This window comes from Numida meleagris, chromosome Z, assembly GCF_002078875.1.
Source record: "Numida meleagris isolate 19003 breed g44 Domestic line chromosome Z, NumMel1.0, whole genome shotgun sequence".
In the NCBI taxonomy this organism is placed as follows: domain Eukaryota; kingdom Metazoa; phylum Chordata; class Aves; order Galliformes; family Numididae; genus Numida; species Numida meleagris.
The window spans coordinates 6,794,835-6,815,010 of record NC_034438.1 but is presented as its reverse complement, the minus strand read 5'-3'; the positions used below and the strand labels follow the sequence as shown (position 1 = coordinate 6,815,010).

The 20,176-nt window shown below is 41.0% G+C and overlaps 1 protein-coding gene across 1 annotated transcript in view; it reads right to left on the bottom strand.

The window, feature by feature from the left end:
* CELF4 (CUGBP Elav-like family member 4) overlaps window positions 1–20,176 on the bottom strand; it is a 384,752-nt gene that overhangs the window by 289,938 nt on the left and 74,638 nt on the right. The window contains exon 2 of the mRNA XM_021381377.1: window positions 13,222–13,270. Coding sequence (XP_021237052.1) covers window positions 13,222–13,270 — 49 coding nt within the window. The remainder of the gene's footprint in view (window positions 1–13,221; window positions 13,271–20,176) is intronic.

Here is a 20,176-nt window from a genome sequence, read left to right as displayed (position 1 = left end):
CTTTGCATGTGAATATCCACTTTCTGGGAAGCTTCACTTTCAGTGCTCTGAATGAACTCCATTGTGTCCATAGACACAATGAAGATTTTCACCTGTTCAGCTTCAGGATTATCAGTCTCCCTGCTGTGTCTTTTCTAGGGTCTCTTTAGAAAAATCTGGAAAAGTTTGCCCCAGGAAAACATTGCCCCGGGTGTCTTTGTGTGCACTGAGGCATGTGCATTTATGTCACAAATCAAGTTGATATCCAAAATGTTGTTATTAGAAAACATGTCCTGCCTTCTCTAGTTGTTGCATGTAATTGATCACAAAGATGTTTCATTACTCATCATTAAAAGCTTCTCAGAAAGTTCATCTCTGCAGTTGCAACCTGTTTGATATCAAAGTAGTGCTGAAGCCTCAAAAGAGTCATTCTCTGGTTAAATTTCTTTGCTCTTCAGTCAAATGCAAGTCAGAAGTCTCAGCACAGAACATATGGGTGAAATTTTACACTCAGTTTATGCAAGAGGTTAAATGAGATCTAATGATTACATCTAGATATAAAAACTAGTAATTTTCTTTTAATCTAGCCTGGAATGCCAGAAGAATGGCTTCAGTGCTTTGGCCTTTCCACTCAAACTCCAAACTTCAATCACGGAACACTACAGGCTCTAATAAAAAACACATTGTCTGTAATAGCAGGGATGAGTGCTGGATCACACACTGAGATCAAGGAGAGACAGGGATAAATTCAGCTCATTGCAAGCAGTGGAAATATTCTTGCATCAAGATTTGAACTTCTGTTGTGACACGTGGTATTTGACCCCTGTTTTGTTCTAGGTGGCTCCAGTCCCTTTGAAGAGTTCCCCATTAAAGAGGCAGTTGGTATGCAGAGACTGCTGTATTCCAGTTTCCTTCTGCATCCTTGTTTCTCCCACAGAACCCATGGGCCTGCCTCTGTGACAGCGAGTGGCGTGGTGACAGAACCCACTCCCTGTCACTGTAGTGTGTCTCTCAAGCATCTGCTGAACTTCAGTTTCTTTTCCACTTGACTGTGACCAAGTGTGCCAACCAGAAGCATATAGTGTGAGTGCATAGGAGAGTCCTTCTTTTGAAGGAGGTTGTGCTAGTAACTTAAGATCTGGTGTATGTTACTCAGGATGTCATCTGTGCTGTACAATAGGACACGTCCCCAGAAAGAGCTTTGCTTGAAGATTGTCCTTAATGTTTCCTTTCCCCAGGAAGAGTCTAACTCTACAACATCTGGCCTAATGTATTGGTTTCACTCCCAGCTGTTCAACCCAGCACAGCACCTTTTCTTACACCTGGGACAACATTATGTGAGAGGTCTGCATCCTACTCTGTATCTGCTCTTGTATTTAGAGGATAAGCTCTCAAGATCCTCCATCTGTTCTGCACTGTACAACACACCTGGTGTCGTAGTTCATAACTGGTCTCCTAAGCACTGCCGCAAGATAGTAAATAATTAGATTTCTGATGTAGGGAGTGGAGAGACTGCTTTGGTTCAGTCCAATCTCTAAAGTCATTAAGCTCACACTATCTTCATTCCTGCTTGCCTGAGGTTCTGGCCCATTCTCCCACACCTCTTCTTCATTAGCTACTCATAATAATAATAGTCATAGTCATCTTGGAATAAAAATATCCAAGAAAGCAATTCATCCAATATAACTTATATTGTGGCAACATAATTTTATGTTAATTGGATGGCTACTTGGAAGTGTCAGTATTTTGTGGTTTATAATCAATGCATCTGGCCATTCATCAACGACTCAAGAGATGGATAAATTAAAGATTTGGGGCAATTAATTACCACTCATATTGCAGTTCATGGGCAGAAAGTATTCTGCTGTCAGTGAAATCCCACATACTAGGCTGTTACAAGAAAGCATCCCATGATTAATTCCAATCCTAATACACTTGAGTTACTTATCCCTTATTTTTAACTCTCTTGTAGTACTGTACTGTTCATTGGGAAATCTCACCTTGTGTTATGAAACAAACCTGCTCTGCCCTTTCAGCTGGGACATGTCCCACTGCAGTTCCTACAGTTTGAGTAGGCAGAATCACCTAGAGGACTAAGCCTGACCTGATTCCACAAAAAGGAAAGAAACCAGCCCCATAAAGCTGGCTTGAAATATTTAGAAGAACTTTGTTATTTGGGGAGATTTTCAAAGGGAATATTTAGACACCCAAGGCCCACTGACTTTGTGAGATCTGAGAAGTGAAATACATTTGATACTTTTGAACATCTCTATTTATCTAACCAAGTTACTTCTGTGGAACTAATGATTACAGAACCTGAGTATCCAATAATCTAATAAACTTAATACCTGTAGTCTTGTAGCACCAGTACTATTTTACAGGTGAAATCGGGAATTACAGCAAGATACTGGGCCAATTTCACATATATGTATATATTCAGACAGTTAAGGGTAAATATTAGTCAACAGTTTGAAAAGGAGTGAGAATAATAGCCTGATCCTAAGTAATCTCACTAAGGTCCACCAGAAAATCTGTGCAATGCAAGAATTTAAGCCTCAGTCTTTCAAGTTGCAATCTATTGCCCGCTCTACAGCTTTTGCTTCCTCTGTGCAGGATCATGCTGCAACGCTGCCCTTAAAATTGAAAAGAAAGGAAACTGTCCCTCACTAATTGAAGCCAACTGTTTATCTTCCCTGGGGGAAAATGTTTCAGTGCAGTGCTGCCTTGAAAATTACCTCTCTACAAATGATATTACAAGGGGTCATATTCATTTTCCACCACAGATTCCAAAACAGGCTGGTTTTAAAGATAAAAATATTTTTGTTAATTATGAAAACGCATTTTCACATTTTAAAGTCACAGATGTTAGGCACTGCTTTCAATTTGAAATCTTTTTTATTAGTATTTTGAGTTCACTTCCTGCCATGAGAATGGGAGTAGTAACAAACCCAAATACAAAAATGCAAATGGAAATTGCTTTTAAGGAAGAATTACAGTTGATCAGATTTTCTCTATTGCTCAGGCCGATTGGGATGCAACCCATCTTATTCTCCTCCCAACACTGTGAAATAATCACATTAATGGAGAGAGATTCCTTTCCTTTTTAGGACAAAAACCAACTTAGCATCTTTTATTAATAGACTTTAATTAGAGTTTCAGAAAATTCAAGTATCATCATTCTTATGATGCAAATGGAAAACTGAGGCATGTAAAGGTAAAAGTTGTGATCCATCCTACCTCTCTTCAGATGCCTAAAAGCAGGATACCTACAGCTGTTATTTGCCATAAATGCACTCCAGATTCAGTGGAGAGAGAGAGATGGGAAACTTCAGAGCACGTTTTATCCCATCTGTTTCAGGATGGGGCAAATCACCTTCTAGAGGTACCTCTTCCTCTCCACTGTCCATAGCAGAAGCCAAGACAATTAGCTTTCACTACATGCTTAATATATAAGCACCAAGCCCAGGTGAGGTAAATTCTGCCAGAAACAACGTTTTAAGGACAATGGCATGAAATCCCTGTTTAAAATTTCTTCTGGCCCTAAATCCAAGGATCCTAGCTAAGAAGCTCGACTCCTAGGTAAAAGCACTAGATACTAGTTTACTAACAGCGCTAAATTATTTACAGACTGATTTTCCACCTCGCAGATTGAATTCACATACGTGCTGCAATTGAAAAAGGCTGCGTGTGTCATGGAGAAAAGTTTGCTTGAACTCCAGTATCTCCTGAGTCTCAAAGCTGTCATCTGGGATCTGAGCAGGCAAGGAGCAAAACTCATCTAGTGAAACACTCAGCAGATAGATGGGGTTGTCTGCACCAACACAGGCTGAGGCATTTTTATGTTTAAATTGCTCAACTGCAAACTTGCTGTGCTTATGGCTTGAGGATATTGACTGTAGTCCAAGCATTTCCTAGCTCCCACATCACAATAACACCCACTTTCCAGAAAGACCCTGGATTACCTAAGAGTCATAGGGCTTTGCAAGCATGCAGTAAACAAGTGGCAGGCATGAACAAACAGGTACATAGTATTACGAGCTGGATGTCACGCTCAGTTTATACCGTGGTAATAGTTTAAGCAGCACTTTAATTGTTTGAACTTACCAGATCTAGAACCAACAAACTTATTTATCTAGGACCAGGATTGTAAAAGTGATCATGCTGATGCTGCTTACACTTGGAGTTAGATAGAGAAACAAATACACATGAATTACATGTGTGTGGTGGATGCATTCAGCTCTACATTGCCAGAAAGAATTGAAACTCAGAGTAATGATGATGAGCAGGAGAAAAATACAGAGACCTTATACAATTTTTTTGTTGTTATTTATAAAACATTATTCTTTTTACCCCAATTCTATGTGATCTGCAACCACTGAGTTTTCTGATAGATGCTTCTTTTATACTAATTTTTCTACCAGGTTTTTAATACTAATCCTTCCCTTTGTCATTCTTCTTTACATCGCATTTTACATCAGGCCTCTCCTATGGGCTCTTCCTTCCTGGAGTTTTGTACAGGAACAAGCAATACTTGGATTTTGGTATGGGGAGGAAGATGGCTTGTGCATTTTCATTAAAATATCAGTTGGTAAAATATAAGGGGAAAAAAAAAAACAAAAAAAAAAAACAAAAAAAGGCAAGCAAAACCCAACAGGAGAAGGAACAACACCAAACACCTTCACCTAACTCATTGTTGACTCTGTGGGGGAGGCTTGTACATTACTCAGGAGGCAAGCTTCCCTCTAGGAGATGGGCTTGGATTTGATGTGATGAAATTTGGATCCCCTGTGATTATCAGACCAAAGTCACAGGGAAAAAGCATGGAAAATCTGAACAAGTAAATTAAATCTGTAAGGTGTGAACATTAGTCACCCTTATTTTCTTCAACACCAGGTGGAAGAATAGTCTATACTTTCTGTTTTCCCCAAATGCTTCTCTGAAAGAACAGCAAAACATGCCTACCATTTTTTAAAGAGATGTCCATGTAACCATAACTACAAGTTAGTCAATAGAAAAATACATAATAAATGGCTGTTATTTCAAATCTTTTGTGAGACAGTTCATTAGAAACTTCATTTGTCTACATGGATTGCACTTATTCAGCTATATTCTAATAAAATGTGCATTGCTTCCAGTAAAGGGAATGCATTTGCTATTGATGTGCTATGAACTACTATACAGAGAGGTGTTATTATATCCCTGTGTAATAACAAGCCAATTATAATGATCAGCAAAACCTTTACAATAAAGTCAATGCATGAGGAGTGATTATCATAATGCATTCTAACTGTTCAGTGCCATAAATGCTTTGCAATTAATTGTGGAGCGTATCTATAAATGTATTATTAATGCTGTATAAAAACCCATTGACAAGCAACCTTTACATTAAAAAAAGATAGCAGGATTGTAATGCGTCCCTGAGTTCACCTAGGAGGTTGAGCTGTATTTACAAAGGCAGATTTTTTTTATGGAACTCTATTTTTATTTCCTCTGCTCTCCTCACCACTTCTTCCATCTTTACTCTGTTACTGAAAAACACCAAATATCACTGAGAAGTGTGAGGGGCCTCAGTTATACACCATACCAGATTTCTGGTCCTGTATGCATCATTTTAGGCACATCTACAGGCTTTCACTGGTGTCTTAACCCTATGTCACTGACAGTCCTTCTTGCTTGAATGCCAAAGGCACTAGCCACAAGAAATGAGCAAATAAAAGCATATCATAACCTAAGCAGGCAATGCAGAAGGAGTGAGAAGAAAGGAATCAAAGTTACATAATTGATCAAAAGTCGTGTGGTACCTCAGCGGCAGAGAAAAGAACTGGTATCATAACCTCAAGGCAGTGAGCTCCCCAGCCCCTCCCTAGGCTCTGCTCTGGGCTCTTCTCCTTGTCAGTAAACTACTAGGTTACAGATGCTTTATGAAAAATGTGCAATATGGTTAGTTTTGGGTTTTTTTTCCCCCTTTTTATTTCCTTAATACTTTATTTTAAAAGGTTGTCCTGAGGACATGTGCTAGAACACAATGTCCTGTGGAACTTTTCCAGTTCCTATTGATGGGCACCCTTCCATCGATTTCAATCACGATGGAAAGGACAGACGTGAACAAAAACTTTGATTTCCCTTATACAATTTCAGCAGGTGAGTACGGAGTGGAGCACACCAGCCTTTAGCAGTGTCATCAAATATAAAACACTACACATAAGGACCTGCTGGAGCCCTTTTTCTCCCCCAGAATTAAGTTTTACCAGACAGAAGAGAGCACAAATGGGGTCATCCAAGGCTACTTTGAATTAACTGATCCATTTGCATGCAGCACTGCTGGTACTTTCTGCCTGCTTGAAAATAGGACCCTGTGAAGACAACAGGGAATCAGCTCTCAGTATAGCGGTGCAGTCATGAATACAACACTAGGAGATTTTTCATTTCTCATTGTCTGTGATCAGCCCTACGACAACTAGAAAGAGAAGAATTCCACGAGTACTAAAATCTAGTTTCCAGGTCAGCCTTATCCTGGGATTTAAGGAAAAGCACCATGGTTTTTAAGGTTTTTTTAACACGTGTTCTGCTCTGGAATGGAAACCAGAGACAGATTTTCTTTGAACCTAGTGGCTTTTGGCATTGCTGTAGAAGGCTCCATCACATGCACTGGGGTCTAAAGTTCAGCTCTGCCTCTGAAAGACCGTGGCCTCTCAAAGACTGGACTGAGAGAAAAGAAGAATGCCCAGGTATGGGTGAGTTTCTTGATTCTGCCCTGGACTCAGAGAATCCTTGTTTACATTGGCAAGAAACCAGGAAACATGGGCCAGAAGGGGCCAGAGAGATGCTCAAGCCTATAGGATATAAGATGGGCCATATGGTCCCAGGTCCAAATTCTTTCCCAGCCCATGACCAAATAGGCAAAGAGGCAAACTTACTTCCCAAATTGACCACATCTCCAACAGCTGTTACTCAGTGCCCACCTTGCCAACGGTGCTTTGCTAGTGCTTCCTGGAGGCTCTGATACTTCTCCAAACTCTAAGGCAAGAAGGCTGTTTCCCAGAATGATATCAAGATTCTTTTCCCTTCTGACTCCTGAGCTCATCTCCCCTCCCAGTGGATTTTTTTAAACATAATATTAGATTACTTTTAAGCAATCACTGCTTCTCTTTTTCCTTCACCCAGAGAACTGCAGTTCAGCACCAGTGAGCTATTTAATACTGAATACGCAATTAATAGAGAGAAGATACTTAGATTTAGATGTGGGCTGTTTTCTTCAGAAAAAAAATTCCTCCTGCTGGAGAGGTGGAAAACTGCTGACCAATCATGTTTTGAGCAAATATCAGTAAGACGATGTATATGACACTATGAGACTTAGAAGTTCGATGTGGTATGAAGTTGAAAATCTCCTTTCAAATTGCAAGGGAAGATAAAGAAGGAGATATATGGTTTTTAAATTTGAGGGCACTGAGGGGGAAAAATGTGGGATGTGATAAGGGTGTGCAAATGACTTGTCCAGAGGTCTGGAGTCCAGACCTCAAAAAATGTGAAGACAGAGCTGCTACTGTTCAACCAGTATTTTTGTCCTGAAGAGTGTACTGGTCACAGCAAAGTGTGACACACGTGTTCTGTGTGATCTTCACAAGTCCCTCCTTGTGGCACCCACCACGTGAGCCATAAAAGATATGGGTGAGTACTGCTGAGCTTATGATGATTTTGTTAGAGTTAATGGCAGCCCCAAGGATGCGTTCAGGAGAGATCAGTTTAGATATTTCTGACTAGCAGTGAGAAGGGAGAACACCATCTCCCAAGGATGTTTGCCAGCACTGTCTGCCTGGTCCTGGTGAATGGCTCTGGGACTGTAAAAACGGAAGTGAGGAGAAGAAAAATCTGGGCAGGCCAAGTAAAAGTGGGATGAAACTGGAAAAAAGACATTTTGTCATCCCACTTTCCAGCTTCTGGGATGGGAAGTCATTAAGGAAGCTCAGCAAAGATAAAAGCCAGAGAATTGCTGGTAAAATGGCTTCTGTGGAACTTGGCATCCCAGGCAAGACATGTGATTCAGAGAAAAGGATGAGATGTATAATGGTGCAACTCTGATGTGTGCAGAGTTTCAGACTGACTTCTGACACGTGGGTAGAGCCTAACCTCGAGAAGTCCATGAGAGGAGACATTGAGCTCCGCCAAGATTGCCACTTTTTTATTTAGCCTTAGCTCTCTTCTTCACACCTTCCTGGTGGGTGGAAAGACCTTTTCAAAGCACTTCAGAGAAGAAGGAAATAATTCCACATGGGTTTGTTATAGCAGTGTAAAGTCAAACCAACTTGATGACAACCAGTCTCATTTGATTTCAGCAGTTAACCTAGCCTGCATCTGGCTAGCATCCAGACAGGAACCTTCCTGAGACATTTTGGTCAACAGCATGAGCCATAGAATTCTGAATATTTAAATGAAAAATAGCTAAATACCAGACAGTGAGTGGGATCTGGGGCTATGTTCATCACAGACAAGCCCTGCCAGCTGCAGCAGAGGGCTAGTGAGAGTTAGAAATGCCACAGATGAAATAAGAAATAGATCCAGACTTTTGTTCCCAAAGACAATAGGCTTTATAAACTGCAGAGAGATCATTCTGGCCCCATCATCATTGCTGAGCTGATGGAAGGGAATAAAAAGAAACAGATCATGGTGCATGAGCAAAGCACTACAGTATTGCTGCATATTGTGAGTGAGAGCTTGGACATTTTGTTCTGAAGCTGGAATAAACCATAACCAAACAGATAATTTCAGAGCCTGCACACTGAATAACAGCTAGAGAAACGATGCAAGTCAGTTGAAATATGACAGTCCAAATCTTCCAGCAGCTGCTATTACGTTCCCTAAACAGCAGACAAAAAAGACACTGCACATGCCTTCTGCAAAACGTACACAAACAAATTTTCTTGCAAGCACAAACAGACACAAAGGCTTTTGTAGATTTGTGAAGTCTTGCATGCAGAAAACACTGTGATGTGACGAACTGCAGGGTCTCCTGTAAATCCCTCAACTCCTTCTCTGCAGGGCACTGCTGCCTTTGAACTAAACGACTTTGGACTTTGGCTTTTTTATTTTCCTTAGTCCAGGAACCTTCTGTAACTCCTTCATAAAATACAGGAGGACCCAGAAACCACTGTGAAGTGTTTCTGGGTAGAGAGGTTAACACCAAGCCTGGGTAGCACACTGTGTGTGCCTTTGCATGCCTTCCTTTATGGACTTTCCCCTATCCTCTGAGAGGAATGTGGAGGCAATGGCGCATCTAAGCATCACTAATAGAGTGTAACTATAGTAGCAGGAGAGTCCTTTCCTTTTAAAAAATGTTACTCCCAGAACAAGCTAGTGGGACCTCAGGGCTGCGTTTATCACAGGTTAACCCCGCCAGCTGCAGCAGGAGTTGTCTAGTGAGAGCTAGAGATACTGTGAATAAAATAAGAAATGACTCCAAACTTTTGCCCCAAACCACAAAACAGACTTGAAATCTTTCCCTAAGTTTGCAGAACTTTAATTCATTGATATCTACAAAGCTAATTTTAGAGCTGAGTAGAAGACAAAGAACTGAAGTATAGTCATCAGAAGGATGAAAGTAATAGAAAATTCCATCAGTTTAATTGGGATTTGTTTTACTCAGAATATAACATGGAGTTAGAGCTTACATCCCTAAAAATGTATGAGACAAGCTAACACATAGCAAAGTAGCTTCTGTGGAATCAAATAAAATCTGGGCAGCATAAAGTCCAGACAAAGATTTTAAGATATCCTTAATGCAGCTGATTACACTCTGTTTTTTTTCTGAAAGAAATACAGAATTTTTGCCTTTTTTTGTCACATTCTTATCAATCCCATCACTGCTGAGATCTTTATAAAATGTCAAAGGATTCTGACCTTCCTATAAGATATTTGGAGCCTCATGAAGCATTTGATAGAATGAATACTCCTATGTAACATTCTGCAGCTTGAGCATTTGCACACACAAACAGGCAGGAATGCAAGATGCACAATTTTCCCATTAATTTAGACTGTTTCCCAAGAGAAATGTATTGAAAATACATTCATTTCTAGGTCTTGTGAGATTAGGCAAATGTAAATAATGCCAGTTTTTATTGAAAAGGATTGCATTCTTTGTCTTGCTCCTAGTCCAATATGGGGATTAACAAACAAAATAATAAAAACAGCAAAACTAATAAGGGGCAGTCAGCATTTCCATTTTGTTGGGATGAGTGAAATTTGTGCCAAGCAACATTTTGCATTCCTCCCCAAATCTAGATGGTCTGATAGTCTAAATTCACACTCACATACACCAAATGCCAACAAACCCACGTTTGTTTCAACGGAGAATCAAGACACAGAAGGGATTAAAGACCAATGAATTCCAGACTGTAGAACAAGGGAAAAAAAATGCTGAGCAGATTCTGTTTTTGTTGCTGTTGTTGGAGTAAATTCCAGACTCCTATCAGCTTTGGGTTTTGGGAGATCTTACTGGGAAAGTCAAGGGCTCATGCTTCAACAAAATGTGGGTATTTGTCCTTGTGTGAAACACAATCTCATTGCCTCAAGAACACTGCTCACCATTTCCAGTTACAGCCTCCTTCTAAACTACAGGTTCAAACAGCATTGCATCCCCTCTTTAATACCTTGACCTGGCACCAAAATTCCCTATGAGTCAGAAGACAGGGTTGTATTTAGAGCATGGGCTTTGAGCAGACTGTGCGGTGCAGAAGAGATGCTTCATCTTCCAAGCTCTCCCCCTTTCCTCATGTCCGATCCTGATACACGAATTGGGTATAATAAGCTACAACTTAAGTTCCTTTGTTGTTGAAGTTGACCTTTATCTTGCAGCCCTAATGAAGTCTTTTGATGTGCTCCTAAGATACACAGCCTCCTTTTTAGCATTCTGTTTGCCTTGCCTCCTTTAACCGGTGGGCTCACAGAGAACGTAAGTTTTCATACAATGCCTCCCTTGGGTGCCAATTGTTCTTTTCTCCCATAGTTGCCCTTGAGTCATGCCGTTCTGAAACATCACCAGCCCACAAGCAGATTGACAGTGGGAAATTAGGACAACGTGTCTTTCACACCAATGATGAGCACACACGTTTGGCCCCTACATTACGATCACCACCGACAGGAGCAATACGGAAGCAGAGTGGGTAGAAAGAGATGAGGCTTGTGTGTGTTGGGGAGATAATTAGGTAAAATACAATGGAGAGGGAACTACTGGTGTGACAGATAATGCGGAATCAAACTGCCACCCGAGCCCTTTGCGGTTCAATCCTCTCCTCCTGAAAGCAGCTGCTCTTAGCAAGAGTTTGAAAACCTTCCCCAGAAAACCAGGCATGTGTTCTCTATTAGTGATTTGCATTAAAAAAAAAGTGATTGGGAGCTACATACCCTGTAGGCTCACTGAGCAAATTGGCCAGCCTAATTATTATTTTTTTGGTATGTCTAATTAAATAGACAAAAGGCCCTCCCTTCACTCCCGCTGTCGGCAGGAGCTCCACTGGAATGTGCATAATGTCCCCTCATTTGCCCAGGCAGCTGAGCCTTTCCCTTTTCCCCCAGGAGATCCGCATTGACAACTGCCCATGGCTTACCCGCACCTACTCAGACATGAAGCCGGATCTTCAGAGGGGAAGGAAAAGGGGGCAAATTGACCCTGTTCTGTTAAAAACCACCAGAAGATGCTGCCTTTTGTGACATGCCTTGTTGCAGATTAGAAAAGTGCTGTGCCCCTTGATAGGAGAACTTGCCACTGCAGAGCCTGCTGAACACTTCCTGCACACTGCTAGCCAAATTCCCCTGAATTTACTTTATGGGGACTCCAGAAGTGCCATACTTATCCCTGGGCTTTCTGGCACTTTTCCAGTATTCAGCTCTTGCCCTGCTCTGCAATTACACAGCACCACAGCTCTTCCTTACACAGCCTCTGCCAACCTGCTGGTTTCACCACTCCATGACACCAGCCCTTTAACTACGAGCTATGTACAAAGTCTTCCAATGACTTGAGTCACTGGAGAGTTTCAGCCTCACACTGATGCAGTCAAAGCCTCTGGAATCCAAAGCTTTCAACTGAAAAAGAACACAATTTCAGGGCCTTTTGTCTGTGAGGCGTTTTGCTCCTTTTAAGTAGCTGGTGTTGGGGAATTTCCACTAATGCCAACACAAAGATAGCAGTCACATAAATGAAGAAGAGTTTATGTCCATGGTGAAAATTAAAGAGTTTTCATACAACTCAGAGCCAGATCATCACTAGCTGATAAAATCTACTCCCACATTTCTATGATACATAAGCGCTACTGCTCTAAGTGCATAAATTGACAAAAGCCTCTCTTTTTTTTTTCAGCCAAGGAGATAGGTATAGAGAAGAAGGAAGTACCTTGCCATTATATACGTATATATATATATTTGTATTTATATAAATTTAAATATATACATAAAGGTACAAATACAAGAAAATAGAGTGATAACTTGTCCTATGTAACTGATCATGTTACCCATTTTTAGTGAGCCCTGCATTTGATCTGTCAAACAGGCCCCTACTGAACAAGTATGCTCTAGTACCACAAAATCAGTTTTAGAAGAAAACCTGTCACAGGAAACACCTCATCACCAGTGATCAATTGAATGGTCACTTAGCAAAGCCTTCCAAATCCACCATGCAGGATGGAAAAGTGAAAGACCTGCTCCCGATTCCAGCTACACCTGTACAAATCCCGAGTAACTCCCTCTTACTGAGAGAAGTCTTCAGCTTCCACAACATGTTTATCCACATAAGCTGATGCGGGTGTAGAAAACTCTTCAGAATTTACCTTGTCCAAGGCCAGAGTTGTTTCAGTTCAAGGAGAAACAACATGGTCAGATAAATCGTAAAATGTCTGCTTTATCCTAACCACATTAAACACCTCTGCAGCTCAGCCTAACATAGGTCTGAAAAACCTATGTTGCCGTCATCGCTGTTAAACTTTGTTAAGTCAGTGCCTGATGCTTCACTTCTTAACAAGGCAGTTATTTGTTTCCCAGGCAATCTCTGGCACCTGCCTGCCTTTTAAAATCAAATAATAATTGAATATGAGGAAAGCGAGACGAAGTAAAGGAGATTTAATAAAGAGAATCTTTGCTGCAGAGGGAATTTCTTTGGCAGTGATTACGTTACTAATTGATCAGCACATTGCCTGAGAGAAGCCAGAGACAACAATTATACTTAGCACTGTAGCTGAAAGCAATGCAGTCAACTACCTCCTCGGCTTTCGCTGTCCGCTGGTTTCACCTGGATCGGTCTATTCATCTGTAAGAGAAAACGAAGAGAGACAGATATTTAACAATGGAATCAAGCATTCATATATCGAGTCATGCATCATAGTAAGCACAAGAATATACTCTGTGAGGAGGGAAAAAAGCAATCCGTAAGCAAAGAAGTGACCACAGAGCACAGACTGCTTGGGCAGCTTCTCAGTCTGAGGTAATTCAGTGCCACCCCATTTACATGACAGGGGCTCTGCTGAATCACACCAGGCGAGAGATCTGACTCATTTCACTTGGGTCATGAAATTTTAAATGTAACTTTTTAAATTTCTAATAGTTTCTTCTGAAAACGCTGCTGTGTCAGAACAGAAGTGCTTTGTCAGAATAACGGGTTCAGTGAAACTTTAATTGCAAAGGTTTCTTGAGTTGAGCATGGTGAAAAGATAATGGAAAAGTAAATTCTACCTCAACTGTTGGCTTAGGAGGAGATTTAGCTGTATGACTATTAGCCTTATGGGGGAATGGTACTTGGATCTAATTTGCCCATGTCATGAAAGTGCTGGCCATTGAGACTTTCTTTGGGGGACAGGCACAGTATGTTAGTAGAAACCTCCCTCTCCCTCTTTTGCTTTTTCAAATGTATTTTTCCTTTCTTACATCAGAACATAAACACATATACAAATCTTGCCATTGTGATGTGAATAGGATTTTTGTTCTCTAACTTGTTGCTATTGCTTTGTTTCTGTAAGAAGAACACCGAGGACCAGCAGTGTCTTCAGTGCTCAGCGAGGTGCAGAGCACAGCAGGCTCCTCAGCCACTCTGACCCAGCACAGCTCCTGCCAGACCAGTGGGGCCCAGTGCAGTGCCTGGGAGCTGGAGTCTCTGCCCAGGCTGGGGGACACAGCTGCCTCTTTCTCTTCTGCAGGTCAAGTTGGTAGCAAGGCTGAGCATATTCCCAGAGACACACAAACAGCACAGACAAACAGGACACCGACATGGTCGGTCACATCGCCTGCCAGCCAAGGGCTGCCTTCAGCTGTGCTTGCACACAGAGCTCATGTAAACACAGACACAGATGGTTGAGTCCCCTTCCTCCTTTCTGGTGCTGGGGACAGAAGGTCACTGGTGCAGGCACACAGTTAGTGTGACTGGCCAGGTTCCCATCACTGCCTCTCTTTCTTATGCAAGTTCCCTTACACCCAGAGCTACTCAGTCCCAGAAGAAGTGGCAGTGGATGTCCACAATCATCCTTACTACCAGTGCATATCACAAGGTCGAATGCACAGAGATGAGGATATTCCTCTCCTATTAATAGCTGGGGATGCAAACTGGATCAGAAACAGCCAAGATTTGCATCTGAAAGCCCTTCCCTGACTCTTCCTCCAAGCCATACAAACAGTATGGCAATGGGAATCTGACAACCCACTGCTTCCCAATAGAAAAAGACCAAGAATTGGCTAAGTGTCACAGGACACATTTTCATATCACAAAACAAAACAAAACAAAACAAAAAAGAAGAGGCAGATGGGAGTTAATCAGAATGTGAACACATCATAACTCCCACCGGGATCCCACATTAGTTGCAGCAAGCCCAGTAAAGCTGTTCTGGCTTCCAGGCAGAGGGCAGAGGTGCTCAGAACTGTGCTACATGTCTTGACTGCAAAATACATCAACCATAGCCACCTATGTGCTCTCTCAGAGTAGGGGTAAGAGAAACAGTCCTGCTGGAGCTTTGTGGAGGAATCTGGGTTTGGCCTGCAAATGGAGAAATGAAAATTTTCTTCCTAATTCCTCCCAATCTCAAATAGGGATAGATCTGAATTGTTCTCCTTTCTCTGGAAAAAAATGGAAACACCGATTTTGTACCAGCTATCTTTGCAACAAAAGACTTTCAAACCTTTTAGTTGTGATGTCCTGTACCTAGGCAATACTGCTATTTAATATTCAAAATATCTTACTGTCCCAGCATCTCTATGCTTCTCCTCCAGCCTTTCTACTACCTTGGAACGCAGTAGAGGTGATTTTGCCCCTCTCTTCTTTGTGGCTAAGTGCAGTTGGCCAACTAATCTGTTTGCTTTTTTTTTGTTGGTGTTTTTTTTCCCTAATTTCCTTCTTTTTTCCTTTTTTTACTCCTTGAAAGTAGTTAGTAATCATTTAGATTTATTCTAATTGCTCTGCACACATATTTAGTAATAAAAAGCCATCAAACTGGCTGACAAGTAGGTTAAGATGATGGAGAGCCTAGCAGATCCTTCTGCATTGTTGTCTTGAGAGGAAAATGTACTTAGCCATAAACTGACTACAGTTAGACTCACACTTCAGAAAAGATGGATCAATGGCTCCAGACACTGCTGAACAATTTCTGCACTTCTGTACTTCTGCATCATCTAGAAAACTCCAGGCAGGTTAAGTGCGAAAACAACGAAGAATCTCGTACTGGATAAACCTTGCATCAGCCTCTGATTCTGCAACTGTAAAGAACTGTCCCTCACACACAACTATCACAAGATACCAGCAGAGCCAAAAGCAATGTATTTGTCATCAGCAGGATGGACATCCTGCCATAGCTCTCCTGTAACCACACATGAGCAGCTAGCTGTTACAGACATTTAAAGATCTTTTAAACATATGAGGTCCTTGCTGCTTATTCAAAGACAGTTAGAACTTGTGTTCCAGACAGTTGGAAAGAGAAGTGGTCACATAAAGTAGGAATTTATAGGAGGTATGCTAACAGCCACAAAAATCCCCACTGAATTCAAGTGAGCTTCGAATCAGCCTTTGGAACAACTCTTCGTACTTGTGAAAAACCGGATGTGGTCAGTTCACAAAAGTCAGATGAGAACATCAAATTTTTTAGCAAAATGAGAGACAGCAATATTTAGGTAACTTTTTTTTTGTGTGTGATAAAGTGTGAGGGAGGAAAAGAAAAGAATTTTGGAGAAAGGGGGAAAAAAGGGAGGGGATGAGCATCCAACAGAGGGATTAGAAGCTGGGGAAATTGATCAGTAAAAAGCTAGTGTCATTTAATGTGTGCTCTGATTTATACACTTGACAATTTCTTTATAGACCAAACAGAAAGTGCTGTATGCACAGAGCCCATAATACAAACTGAGATCATCTTGACATGAAAGGCACCCATTATAGGGAGAAACACTGAGAGGAAAATAATTAAGTTTCCTCCCTCCATCGATGGAACTTTCTTTCTTCTCTTTTCTTTTTCCTTTCCTTACGCAGATACTCTGAGAGCAAGGCGATGGCATGGGGAACAGGAAAAGACTAAGTGGAGAGATAAAATGTACTTCCCTAGTCTGGGAAGCACGTACTTGGAGAGAAAGGAATTCAGAGTTTCAAGCTCTCTGCTTACTCTTCAGCTGTGAACTGTCATTGTTTTAATGCAAAGAAACAAAATTTTTTACTCCAAACTGCATTTCTCTGAAAAGTGTTTTGGATATCTCTAATGCCATAACTTGGTGGACCATGGGAGTATGTCAGGTGGAAGAATAGTCCATTGGCGCTCAACTGGGCTCACAACAGGAAGGAAATATTGGACTAAATGAGATTGTGTAACGTCATCTTTGCCTTGAACCAGAAAAGATAGTGACCTCAAATTGCTGCTTTCAGTTTCCTTATGAGGGAAGAACTCACGTCATTATACTACAGGTGGACAACATCCCTTGGTGAGGATGCCCCTTCTTGGAGCTGTGAGGAGAACTTGAACCTAGAACCGATAGAGTTGCTTTTCAGAGTCAGCACATGCAGCCTTAAAAACAAGTCTCAGTGCCTAAAGCTCAGGAAATCCAAGGCAGCTACTACTGTTTACTGATGAAACTTCTCTTCCACATCTTTAAATGCCTCCAGTGTCATGAAATATATGTGCCAATAGCTGCCAATACAGTCAGGAGTGACATATTTCACATAAGCCTGTCTGCAGGAACTTGTAGTTTTCATCAGAAGAGCCCTGACCAGGCAAAGAAGATGAAAAAACCTCAGATTTGAGGAAAACAGAAAGGTGCTAATACCAGTGCCAATCAGCAAATCCGATTAATGTCATGGGCAGCCACAAGGGATCATAGGAACTAGAGACTGGCTGTGAACTTTCAGTGATTCATATCACTAAAAGTCTTTAAGAGCAATTTGGCATTACAGGAAAAAAGAACTAGGTAGACTAATCCAGTATTTAAACGGAGAGATGGACTGGACAAAATCTGGAAGGTCATCCTCTGGGAATTGTTACAGTTCTCTTCACTGCAATGAAGAATGTCCTCCTTTCCTCTGCCCACGGATGTTCTCTGTGGTCTCCTTTGAAATATGATCATGGATTCTCATTCTAGATTATCTCTGTTGAGCTATCACAGTGAAAGAAGTACACTGTTTTAGCATCTATTCATCTGGCATGAGATTACCTGTAGCCCTTCTCCTGCCTTTTAGGACCCAGCTAAAAATGTTCATGGTCTGTATGAAACATGAACATCTATCTATTTGAAGTGTTTATAAGATTCCCAGCATTATGGCCCCAGAATGCCCGATTCATGATGCAGAGGCCACTTTGGCCACAATAACAATTTGAAAGGGTCTCACTCAACATCACTACCAAGACAGAGTTGTGCTGAGATCCACAGAGGGAAAAAGAGATTTAGATAAGAGCCAGATGATGTAATTTGTATTTCTGGTTCCATACGAGAGATCCAGTTTTCAAAGAGGTGGCAAACAGCAATGAAGAATCAGAGTTTTATTCACATTTATGTTCCTAGTGTGGCATCATGCAACCTCTCTGTGTCAGATTCCCTGTATCAGGAACTGTGGGCACCGCATAACAGCAAAAATGTGAATCCACCCTATTGCAGAATGGGGTGCTGTAGGCCTTTTTTCCACAGATGCCATAAGTGATTGGTTTGACTGGAGAGCTAAAACTTCAACTGCATTACAATGCGCATTTTCCTTTCATTCTTTGCACCTTCATCTCTGCTGAAAACCATCTTTACTGTTGTCTTTGCACACTTGGACAAAATTACTCATTACACTTCATACCCTTCGTTTTGTCTTTTCCTTCCTTTTGCCTAAAACCAACTCATTCAAATAATGCCAAATTCATCTTCCCACATCAACTTGCCATTTGCCCCACCTACGCCCACCCTAATCCTCCCTGCAAGTGGAAACACGACATCATTTTTCATGTCCAATTACAGCCACCATGGTGCCACTGTTAAAAGACAGCGCAGGTACTCCTGTCAAAAAGGGTTTGAGTTACAAGAAGCGATGAATTACAGCAAGCCCTTTTTCAATTCTCTGCAGAAATGAAATGTCAGAGCTTGCTACTGTATTTTTCTCAGCACCATCAGCTACAGGCCACTGCAGGAATTAGACAGGGGACAGACGCTTTTCTGTATCATGATTTTTTTTCCCTAAGGTTGTCATTTTCTCCCCCACCAACCTTTTTTTGCTCCCCCTGGCTTTGATATTAATTTAGAGCAGGTAGAATGATCACCTGGGAAAGAAGAGTACGAAATGGAGACAGCTGATTTCTCACTGTCTCCATCTTTCTTTCTCTCACTGTTCCTACTACGTTTCCCTTTCTTGTCTCACTTTTTCATTATTCATTGAAGTACACAGGGTTTCTAGCCAGGACTAAGGCTCTATCAAGCTTGATAATGGGCAAACAGAACTTATAACAAAAAGAATAAAGGAAAATATTAAGGATGGAGACTTGCCTTGAACAAATTCAAATGAAATCAGAGATAGGAAGGAAAAGTGAGGAAGAGGCTGCTGAAGATCACTGAAATACCACTAAGAAATACCACTAATCATTAGGAAAATGATACCCTGTGCAGAAGAGAGCAGTGTTGGAGATGATCTGCTGGCTATGCTAAAAGAGTAAGTCACTTCAGCAGACAAGAAAGTTATTCTAGAGGTTGTAGGATGCTTGAAACCATAGATGATCATTTATGTAATAACGGTGTTTTCTCCTCCTCCCTACACAGCTTAAGAAATTTGAATAACAGGTAACAGATTGGGCATATAACAGATTGGGTGTATGATTAAGGCTTTGTAACAAAAACTGCAAGGAAAGGTAATCTGTTGTCCATGTTTACTCATGTTCCCTAAGAGTCAGGCTGGTACAGGTTAGAAAGTAGAGATGTCAACATCTAACAAGGCCTGCTTCCAGCTATATAGTGCCCTTCTGGATGAATTTGTTCATACCATTACATCTGTGTCTTTCTCAGCTTTTTCTTCTGTAAAATGAAGGTAAGGATGCCCTGATATACCATGAAGGTGGTTGATGAAAAAATCTATCTAAATGCTGGTGTTAAACAAAAGTTCTGTAATTTATGTCTGAATGATATGAGCAGGCATAATGGCAAATAAACAACTCTTCCTGCTCAAACATATTCTGTTGTGCTGGGTATTGTTCAGACAACAGCCCTCTAAATTAATGATGAAACATTGCTTTGGCCTGATGGCAAAGGATGCGATATTGATGGAAGCTATCAGCTCTTAGCAAATGTTCATTGGGTATTAATGTATCTGTGTACTCAGTAGACACTGGCTAGTCTCATGGACGACAATTCCATTCTAAAGTACCTTGCTTCCTAAAGATGTCATGTATTTTTAGATGATGTCATGATGTAGCTCAGATGTTAACTGGAGTCATTAATTCATTAATAACTGCCCTGAAATTTCCGGAAAATATGGCTACTCCTTATCATTTCAGTGGGAAAGGTCTTCCTGTTCAAAACTGCCACCATAAATATCAAAAGGAATTTAATTTCACCACTTTTTCCAACTTTTTGAGTTGTGTACCATGTACACAATGGTAATCCCACTGAAGTCTACACAGTTACTTTTTTGAGTAAAGGTATTGGCATGAATGTGTTTTAAGAGTGGGTCATAACTTTTAAAGCATTGAGCAAAATCTGCTGTGATTGAAGGCCCTAAGGAAATGCTAAGTAT